The 10,401-nt window shown below is 46.7% G+C and overlaps 4 protein-coding genes across 4 annotated transcripts in view; 1 reads left to right on the top strand and 3 right to left on the bottom strand.

Moving 5' to 3' along the window:
• Nucleotides 1-1,005: 1,005 nt before the first annotated feature.
• On the bottom strand, nucleotides 1,006-1,820 carry Pmar_PMAR000668 (hypothetical protein; the record flags this gene model as incomplete). Its single annotated transcript, XM_002781091.1, has 1 exon — nucleotides 1,006-1,820. A coding segment is annotated over one exon (815 nt), but the record flags the coding sequence as incomplete, so codon positions are not given.
• Nucleotides 1,821-1,930: 110 nt separating this feature from the next.
• Pmar_PMAR000667 (hypothetical protein) lies at nucleotides 1,931-3,798 on the bottom strand (the record flags this gene model as incomplete). Its single annotated transcript, XM_002781090.1, has 4 exons — nucleotides 1,931-2,104; nucleotides 2,186-2,357; nucleotides 2,456-3,199; nucleotides 3,245-3,798. 4 exons carry the CDS (start codon nucleotides 3,796-3,798, stop codon nucleotides 1,931-1,933), a joined length of 1,644 nt encoding a protein of 547 aa, XP_002781136.1.
• Nucleotides 3,799-6,712: 2,914 nt separating this feature from the next.
• Nucleotides 6,713-7,297, top strand: Pmar_PMAR000666 (hypothetical protein; the record flags this gene model as incomplete). The annotated part of the gene is made up of 4 exons (XM_002781089.1): nucleotides 6,713-6,809; nucleotides 6,971-7,036; nucleotides 7,084-7,163; nucleotides 7,211-7,297. The coding sequence occupies 4 exons, from the start codon at nucleotides 6,713-6,715 to the stop codon at nucleotides 7,295-7,297; spliced, it is 330 nt and encodes a 109-aa protein (XP_002781135.1).
• A 1,873-nt stretch (nucleotides 7,298-9,170) lies between these two features.
• Nucleotides 9,171-10,401, bottom strand: part of Pmar_PMAR000664 (hypothetical protein) — a gene marked incomplete at both ends in the record, with an annotated part of 4,513 nt that continues 3,282 nt past the window's right edge. Inside the window, one exon of the mRNA XM_002781088.1 lies at nucleotides 9,171-9,260. Coding sequence (XP_002781134.1) covers nucleotides 9,171-9,260 — 90 coding nt within the window. The remainder of the gene's footprint in view (nucleotides 9,261-10,401) is intronic.

The following is a 10,401-nucleotide window of genomic DNA, read 5'->3' as shown; positions in this document are numbered from 1 at the left end:
CGACGAGAGACCGAAGCGCGTCCCCGCAGGCCCGAGCTTAACCATGCTGCTTCCCTGGATCATAGCTGAGGCATCCACCGGCCTTGAACACATCTCTCTTGCTTACTCGTACTGTGGACCGGCATCGTTCGACGAAAGAGAGTACCACATTCAATCGCTTCTCACGTTGGCAAGTCAACACGAGCAGGTTACTCTCGTACCGGACCCGCATACCCAGAAATACGCCTTCCTTTGCCACTTCTATCTTTAGCCCGGCATCCGCCAACAAAGAACGAAGGGCTTCACGCTTCGTATCAGTAGTCAGAACAAATACCTTGCGTAGTTGCACATCGAATCCTGCTCGCAAGAGTAGGCATATCAACAATTTAAACATAAAAACAACTACGCGAATCGTACCACTGATAGCTATATCGTCGACGAACAACAGCATCATTAAAGTCCAGAGCTGTTGCAATAAAAGAGCACACAATTGCTGAACACGCTCAAAATTAGTAGACCGGATAGAGCATACCAGACGACCAAGACTTCCCGACAACCCTGCCGGACCGAATACCACACCAAAGAAGAGTCGACAGGAACAATAGGTCTCACCCGTGCCAGTACGGAGGTACAGAAGACTGTTCACACACCTACACTTGTAGAAGGCTGCTCGTGCGTCTAACAAGGTGGTGCACTCTCTAGCTTCAGCACGTAGTAAGGCGATGGGATGAGACAACAATGGCACGTCGCTACTAGCAGGAGGCAGACTTTTGTTGACTTCGCGAAAATCGACTACCAATCTGCTCTTCTTCGTACCACTAGGTGGAATGATGAACACTTGAGCAGCAGGTCGTTCGTCAAAGGACGACGTACTCGAAGTCTCCACAGTTGGAGTCCACCATTTGGATTCCACGTACTCATCCAGTGGATGAGTACGTGGAATCCAAATGGTGGATGACATCCACCAGACGACGGTATTCCCCCTTCATCGGCTCGCTCAACCGGGAGTATAGGGCTGCCGCGTACTGGCGCCCTTTCTGCTCAGTCTTTTTGGGGGAGGGTACCCAGACTTCACATACATGAGTCTGCTGAGGGACGTCAATGACTTCACATGGGACGAGTGATCGGACTCTGCTTTTGTAGGCTCCATTCGTTTTTGGTATAATCTTCCACCCTTCTTGGACTACCCGATTGAGAATCTCATCAATTATGTCTGCCTCGTGCCCTCGAAGATCTGCACGAAGAATCTGGTCAGACTTAGTGGGAACGATTGACGAAATCTCCACACATCCCTGGGTAGCAAGGGTAGGACCCTTGTTGTCACTGTCACCGGTATGACGCAAAGCGTCAATATCAACATCGGTAATCCGAGCCACAGAGTCTATATCATTGACAGCTTGATCACTATGTCGATAAACACATTGTCCCTTAACATGCATATATGTCGCACCCTTCATCTCTAGCCCCCAACCCTCGATTAGCTGACGACCCGCTAGGATTAATAGCTGGCCGCAGCCTACCACACCCGGCGATGGAAGCACTCTCAGATCGCAATTGACAAAGTCGGATACCACTGTGTTACACTTATAACCATAAACAGCTACATCACACTCGATCTCGTGATGAATGGTTACTTTGTGGCCGTTAGCAAGAGCCACTAGAGAAGTACTATTACTACAGCTCATCGTGCAACCAATAGCTTCGAGAGCTTTTATAGCATCTTCTACACTAGAAACTAATATATACGGACGACCAGCGCCAGAATCTACAATGCAGCGAGCCTCCAAGAATGGAGCATCGATTGCACTGCTTGCAGAACGAATTATCACCCTCAACATCATTTCGGGTGGTACAGGGGATACAAAAGAAATGACATCAAAATTGGTCAACTGAACCGGATGTCCGAGAGCCTCGATCGTATTCGAACATTGGCTCTCATCATTCATCCTGTCTAGTTTCCCTGACTCGGCTTGTCCCCTTCTTTTGACACAACCTTGGGGTCGCCGTTGAGAACACCACCATTAGCGTTACGGTTACCATTCTTCTTAGAGTAGTCTTCCACCTCCCAGGCTCGAAACTTGGGAACCGGCAGAGAGGATACGTTAGCTAGACCAACCTCTCTGTTCTGATAACCAACAAGGTAGTAGACACGTCCTTGACGATTGTGACGAGATAGAATAGCATCAGGTCGACAAAGAGATACCACCTCGTCCTTGTTCTTGCAACCGTAACCAGTAACGCCAAAAACCGCTCGGTGACGACCAAGAAACTCCTTGAAAGCAGACTTCACCCCAGACTTACCACCTCCATCACTCTTACTCTTACTGGTCTCATCAGCCTGAATAGCTTTTACCGAGTCGTTGAGAGGAGTTGATGATCTAGACGGTAGGATACTATTGGTCTCCTCCAATGGAGGACCTCCATCAATCTTGCCTCCATACGAATGAACTCAACAATACTCTCCCGGTTGACCGACCCCGACGAATGGACCGGAACAGCACATTCCCAGTCACCCTCAAGGGTTCCCAGCCTGTCTTTACAGCGGCGGATCACACCTTGGACTATCTCACGAGGTAATTTAGAGAGAATCTGTCGCATAAATTGAATCAGTTGGGCATCGGTAGATCCGGTACTGTAGACGACTCGATAGATCTCACAAGCAGCGATTACATCTTTCAAGTACGACTCAATGTCTCTCACTGACTTGAATCTCAGTCCAGACACAATGAAGTTGAGCTTCTCAACCAAAACACTTCTACGCCCGTAGGCGCTGATACATGCCTCCTTGATCGCACTCCAATTGTCACCACGTACATCATAGGTACCAGAAGCCGTATCCATCACCTCGGGACACTGGTTGAGTGTGGTAAGGAACTTCTGAATACAAGCATGCCTCAGCCAGTAGTGGGGTTGAAAGGCTCCATTTTCATCATAGAAACCACCACCAGCTTCGTGAAGTACCTCCTCAATCCTAAGTACGTGCTGAGAGAATTGATGACTCTTTCGCAGTGACTGTATCGCCAGCTTACCGATGGCAGCTGAATCACACTTCTTAGGAATACTCATACGAGGAGGTACACCAACATTGGAAACAGAATCTACTGGACGTACATCTTGCCCTGAGACCCTGGTCGGAACAGGTGCCCCAGTAGTCATAACGAAGGCTTCGGGCCGTGGAACTGCTTGCTGGTAAGGTGCTGGAGTCGCCAATGTCGGCTGACTACAGGGCGGGGGAAGGATAGCTCCATAGACGGGTACATGCTACCATGTCGACCCGAGGAAGTATGACTCGCTGATCTCGCTGTCACGACCTGAAGAAACACACGAGTGTGTGTTCGATAATCTGGCATCGTTCAGTAGATGATGCCCGTTCAAGCTAGGTGTATGGTTTGGAAGCTCAGAAGGAAGAGCACCGACAACAGAAGGTAACGTCTTCGACTGGCCCAAGATCTGGGAGTTCTTTTCGGTGAGCTCATCATACCGTAGCTCAAGAGCCACCACATAAGCACCCTGCTCCTCCAGTGCCAACCGGAGATCTTTCTCCCGATCAGCAAGGACATCATGTACTTGAACATCATCTTCGGATGACACAATGAGGTTGTTCAGTTGCTCAGTAGTGTCTCGCAACTGTGATCGAAGTCGCCCCCTGTACAGCCTCGCCTTACGCAGCTCTTCTTGTAAGGATCCTGGGGAGTGGAACTCCGCAGCAGAGTCGACACAAGACTGCCTTCGAAGAGCAGGTCGTGAAGATTGAACTGGATCTTCTCCTCCGTTTGAGGCTTCTATAACTGGGTTGGACGCAGATGTAGGTGTCGCCATGATGGGGAACGGCCCAGGACTTGGAACACAAAGGCCCTTTGGCGCAAGAAGAATCAAACTACGAACGGGTGTTTAGTTTATATTCAGTAGTCGATAGGTCAATCTCATCAACATACCCGTTATCGAAAGCAATAGTAACAATATTGGGCGAGCGAGACCTCACGATGACTCCAGAGAACCATTGTCGCTTACGCAACACGATATAGGCTACGGATATGCGTTGACCAATGGCAGCGCCTTCACTGATGTGAGCTACATATCTAATGTGACATCATTCATCTAAGATGAGTGTGGTCCAGACTGGAGCGCCCAGTTGACTACTCAGCAACAATTTGTTTATGCGCGAGCAAAGCGCTTTTGACAGCAGCGAGCCACTCGCAACACTCTTCATAAGAAAGTGCACGAAAAATATGATCAGATGTGGTGGATGGGGTACTCAGTATCTGCTGCGTGTTAATTCTACAGAAACCCGCCGTGAATTTCACTCGAAAAATCTGTTGTCCAACCGTTCGGCTCCAAATAAGAGTAGCTTTTCATACCAATCTTGACTGAGAAGCATCACGCGCATGACGTGGTATGCGAAATGGATACTTTTGCCCTACTATGCCAGTCGCAAGGTGGGGCCGACCGAGCTGAGCACAGCGGTGACTGGAGTATCGCGAGACTTGTCAAAGAGCTCTCCACGCATGATGAACATACTTGACAGGACAAATAGATCTCAGAAATGACATCGCCTTGAGAGTCGACCTCCTGATGGGCATCATGCGTATAAGCACTGAAGTGGATGCATTCGTCATTATCCACGGTTTTCAATGAGCGCGCCACATCTAATCAACAGCAACATGAATAATTCGCACAGATTGGTGACAGGTAATAACATAGTTATGATCACGAGAGTCGTGGAATGTTTCTTTTGTCCTATACTATTTGCTTCAGGAGTATCAATTGAAAATTTGTCGTTGAGGTCACACAAGGCCTTTGGCCTGGTCCTGCCCGGAGCTGTAGCTAATCATCATCGCAATCACAGTTAAAAAACAAAAGCAGTAGTTTATTTGGTGGCTAGTTTCTTACTATCTGAAGTCGTAACAGGACATCCCAGCCGTTACTTCCCTCACATGCATCATCATGATAGTGATGCAAAGTGATTCTTGACATTGTCAAGTTGACGGTATGTTATGATATCGTCTGCGGTTCCACATTAGGAACCTCACAATAGTCTTGAATAATCGATCGACTTGGCGTGCGCCTTTTTTGTTTGAGTCGCGCACGCCGTGAAGACTAAGTGCGCAAAGTTTGTGGGGGCTCGTAGTTGATTGGTACGTATGATGTTGTACGAGGGCGCCTGATCATTCGTATTAATTTGAATATTTCTATTGGCTTATATCGACTCATACTGTTGATTTCGAAAACTACTACACTCATTACTCGTATTGTGTCCAATTGACCTCTCCTGAGCTTTAGGAGCGTTCCAGGGATTAGATCAAACTCGACCTTGGGAACGCTCTTGTAACACAGGAGAGGCTTTCAACCGACAGTCTTTTGTATTAATGTCAACTACCTTTTGGACCGCATCAAAACACCGGTCCGTGAGTAAAGGGAAAGAAGCACCATCTAAAGTTGAGCGTGAAAAACGTGGAGAAGGCCGTGCTGGTGAACGAACTGGTACGGTGACGAGTGATACAAATGGAAGGGTCGGCCGTAAAGGACCTCAACTCAATTCGGAGTTGGTCGATGACATGACTGCATTGCGGATGGGTAAGACTAGATTGGTGAGTAAAAACAAGAACAAGCCTAGTAAACTAAAAGAAGTTATTCTTCATGATAAAATAATCGAAAATGATGATGACGATGGTATTGCGGGAAACTCCAATGAGGTGAATGGCAGCAGCCTACCAGAGATCACCGTACGGCACTACGTTCATCAGTAATACGGGAGGGGCTTGGGAGAACTGGGGAACTTCTCCACGAAGAAGTGTGGGAAAATACTATACGGAAATTTTGAAAAAATTTTGAATAGTTACCTGAACTCGCATATGAACTAGGGAGGGAATTCGCGAGCTCACCTGAGGAAAGCGAACATATATTCCTCAAACATTGCTGTGCCGTGGTGTTTTCATTCGCGCCTCCAGGCAGGGGTCACGGCAAAGATTATAAGTTCTCTGGAACCACTCGGAATAGTAGTTGTCGTTTGTATGTGGATGAGCCTGGGGGAGAATTTTCTTGTAAATTTTTCTGATGAGAATGTTGAAAAATTCCAATTTTTCCATTGAGAGGTTATATTAGGTTTCTCTCACCAGAGCTGGATGTACTAGTACAAGATATGCTCGAAGATTTACACCGCTATCAGGAGAGGGCCAAAGAGAATCCTGCTAAGTTTAAGAAGCGAAAAAGATTTGTCACTGGGTTGCGGGAAGTTAGTCGGGCGCTCAGATTGGGGAAATTGAAGGGTAGTGAAAGGAGTATATTTCCCGGCTTGTATTGTGTTATATTAAATACTTTAGTTTACTCCGCTTCTCGAATTTTTAAATCGAAGTCTTACGCGAGATTTGTTGAGCGTATCGTTAATTTAAGCCCCGGCGTGGTAACGAAAGATAAGTGAGGTGAAATTTGAGGAGATCGAACTTGAGTTTGAGTACTCAGCGGCTTTGAATAACATATGCGAAACCATTTCTCTTCATTGCGTAATCTCGTCACATTGCCATTCGGAACATACTATGTTGTTACCACCTTTCCGATCGGCAACAGGTCTGCTATAATATAGTACCAGAATTTGAACCATCTACAGGCCTGAAGAAATGGCGATATGCACTGACCTTTATTCCCTCACATATTTTCGTACCCATGTTGACTATGCTGAGGCGACTTGGAACATTCCTTCCACTGCTTACTATCAGGTGTAATAGTGGCACCAAACATGCATTCATCAGCATCTTCTGGCGGTCTGGACGATCATGTGGTTGAGATTGTCGATGAAGCCTCTTTGGGAGGCGGTAGCAGCTCCCTGGCTAAGAGTAGGCGTCAGTGGCAACTCTATAGCATTTCCAAGTCAAATTATTTTCTTGCCAAGTTAGTTTTTCGCTCATTTAGTTAACATTTTACCCGTAGCTTCAATGAAAATTCCAATAAAATTTAAAAAATGCTATATGTGCGATATGCTGTAGATTGATTTCAGATAAGCTCCTCGATTCTGATCGTCCAGCCGTACCGGTGGTATTTGCCCTATCGAAGAATAGACTTGGTAAGTGAAGTATAGAGATAGTTTGCTTGAGTATGACTTCCCTTTAGGGAAGGCTTGTGGTAAACCTGTTCGACAATGTGCTGTTGGTCTATTATCCGTTGAAGGCGCTGAGAGGAAATGGAAACAGGTAGAGCTTTAAACTTCAACTTGATGTTGTCACTCGAATGTTATAAGATTATCGAAATGACAGAAATGCTGAGGCGTAAGTGGCTCGAAGAGCGTCTTACATCAGCCTCAGTTGATGTCGTCGACACGACTTGAACGGTATAGAGCTTGCCTGTGCATAACTGAGCTCCTGCGAGTTCAACTCCAAGGTTCTAATTGTTGTAATTGTGTCGTTGAAGATTTGGCCTCAGTTTTAGTCGATCCGTCTTGGGTTGTTGAGTGGTCGAAAATGTGTGAATTATCGATCGATTGAAGAGAATATTGGGATTCTGAACCTCAGTATGACCGCAAAATGTTTGAATGAAAATCAATTATCGTATTAAGGCTCTCCTGCTGGATTCGTGTTATATGATTGGCTGGAGCAATCACAGTATCGGGGTATCTACTACGGCACTAAAACTCAAACAACCACACAAAGAGCACCACGAGTACTTCATTGCTACAATTTGACATGCACGGAGAAACATTATGAATACAATTGTTGGGCATTAATTATCGAGGCCAGTAGCAAAAGCAACAGTAACAATATTCAGTGTCATCAGAAGGATCTGTACCGGGAGACCTGCGTTCTTCCGGGGTCGAAGATAGCCGAATCTGATATCCAGAAGACTCCTCTGCGGTCGGGTCGTTGGTGTGCTCGTGATAGACCGACACAGGCGGCTGTGGGCTAAGAGTACGCTGAGGCAGATGATTGGACAAGAACCTGAAGTACTGTGTCAAACCTACCTTCCCGAATTCTACTCCCCTATCCACAGAGTTGTTGGTGACTGAACGGCTATGCTGAGTAGCATCATCGAACTGCACGAAACATTTTCGATACGCAATCCTACTGTAGGGGTAACTTCTCCACGGCTGGTAAGCCAGGGATGTTGCAAAATGTCTAAGCAAAGTGGTCGATCCCGAGGGTCGATAGATAAGCATCGTCCTGAGATGCTCATGTGGAATAAACGAAAGACGAATACTTTGATATAATATAAAAGTATAGACTGCGATGACGGATCCACGTACAAGTAATTCCAACACGCCGCAGGAAATGTTAAGTTGGTTATGAAGAGTGCCTACCATGGAGTAAATTCCGAGTTCGATCCTCGATTTCAGTACATCCCGTTCGCCCAGTCAATCCGACTATTGATAATGGAATTTCTAATTTGATGTCCATCCAAAATAGTCTCTTATGTAACGACAGCAAAACTAGACTTACGTATCAGGCTGATAGAATCCTGATCCTTGATATCTTGATTTAGTTTAGGCCTTGGGAACTTGCCATCCTTCCCTGGTCTTTCGGCACATTCCGGTGGACTTCCTACGAGCATCTGAGGCAATCGTCAATGAACTGTGAGACCCCAGCAGTAGGATACTTCATGTAAAATCATACCGAGCCCCCACACGTCGGTCTTCTTGGTCTGCCTTGGTTCCGCCATGCACTGCATCTGCTGCAACTGCAAAGCACATGTGGTAACCAGTCATCGAGCTCATCTCGACGACCTCACCACTTCAGGAGCCATGTACGCTACAGTTCCACAGAGAGTCTTCAAGGAACCCTACTTAGTGACTCACAAGTCATTTCCACACTTCTTCGCTTACCCATTCCTGACATTTGGCAGTGCCAAAATCGAGCAAGTAGATTGTCGGAAACTTCATATTCCCACGAGGTTCAACCTGAGTCACTCGATGATCTGAACGACGACGGCTAAACTGGCATTGCTATCATACAATCATAATGTTGCCCGGCTTTAGGTCGCGATGCACTATTCGGTGACTGTGGATGTGCCTGGGTATATCAACAATCAAAAAATCTTCAGTAGTCACCAGCAGGCTAGCGTCAACCATATTATCGATTCGTGAGTTGCAGAACCCACCTGACTGCTTTGACAAGCTGCCGGAACACATGCTTAACTCTGAAGGGCGAGCACTCCTCAATTGTCTCAATCTATGCTTACATGACGGTTTCCTCTACGCCGTAGTTGGCCGGAGCCTCTCGACTGAGCCACGAGGATAAGTCTTCTCCCTCAACATAGTCAAGCACCAGGAACGTGTCACCGTTGACTGAACCGGTCAGCTAGAATCGATACTGTACGCGATTTCTCACATATGTACGATCCGTGCATATCCACGACATTTGGATGAGGCCTCTTGTGGGCCATCACATCAACCTCAGCTCGGGTTTGCTCCGTGTCACCATTCAGCCTCTTCAGTGCGTATCTACGTCGGTCATCTCCAACAGCGATGTTCGAGGGACCCACTCTTTCCCCGTGTCCTTATGGACGGCCTTATAAACAGCCCCACCGCCGCCTTGCCCGAGCTGCTCAACAACCTGTTGAGACAACGTAGAATGAGGGGCTCTGGGGTATTGACAGTCTGAACTTAACGGTTATACAAACTCGGCTTTTCGAGGAGACTTATGTATCGGGGTGAGATTATAGACTATCAAACGCTCTTGAAACGTGGACAATCGATCCTCATTGTCATCACGGTGATGTTGGTTAGAACGTCAATTCCCAGACTTCCGGAATCGCCGAGCTGTCTCGCGAATATCAGTTTCTATACCAATTTTGTTTACAATGCACAGAATAGAGAATCCTACAGAAGCTGACGTCCATAGTAATCTTAAAAAGGTCTTCGCATATAATTGGATATAGTCCGGCGCACCTCGAAGTCCTCGTGAGTGAACGGCTGAGCGATCTCATCTTCCCGGTCCTCTCTTTCGGAAACCTCGATCACCGGGAAAACGGTCGAGCTTGGACTTTGATTCTGCCAAGAATACTATAGAGACATCAAATTCTTCAAGTTGAAAATCCCAACGAAGCGACGAGTCCAATCAAAGGCATTTGTGTAACATGCCAATTCGGACTCAAAATTGACTATATGTTGATATCCACATGGCAGTGCTGATATTGTCGAGCAAGCGAGCTAAAGGCATTGCTAAGTGGGCACAGCCAGGCACACTGCGATGACTTCAACGAGTTATCATGCATATCAGTCAAGATCATTGGAAAAATGTCGCTATCGTTTCACAACATTCAATCTTCTTGGCATCAAACTTCATGTGATTTTTTAACTGTGAGTAATGCGGCAACATGATGGTGTATAACCGACCGAAATTGAAGCAGCGTTTTCAGTATCGACGTCATCCTCGACGTCCTTGAACATATGCATGCACACTGCCTTCAGTAGCTCCTCTGAAGCCGACGATCGCCCGG

Source organism: Perkinsus marinus (genome assembly GCF_000006405.1).
Source record: "Perkinsus marinus ATCC 50983 genomic scaffold scf_1104296943560, whole genome shotgun sequence".
Taxonomy (NCBI): Eukaryota; Perkinsozoa; order Perkinsida; family Perkinsidae; genus Perkinsus; species Perkinsus marinus.
Note: the sequence above shows the minus strand (reverse complement) of the source record. Positions and strands in the feature narration are given on the sequence as shown.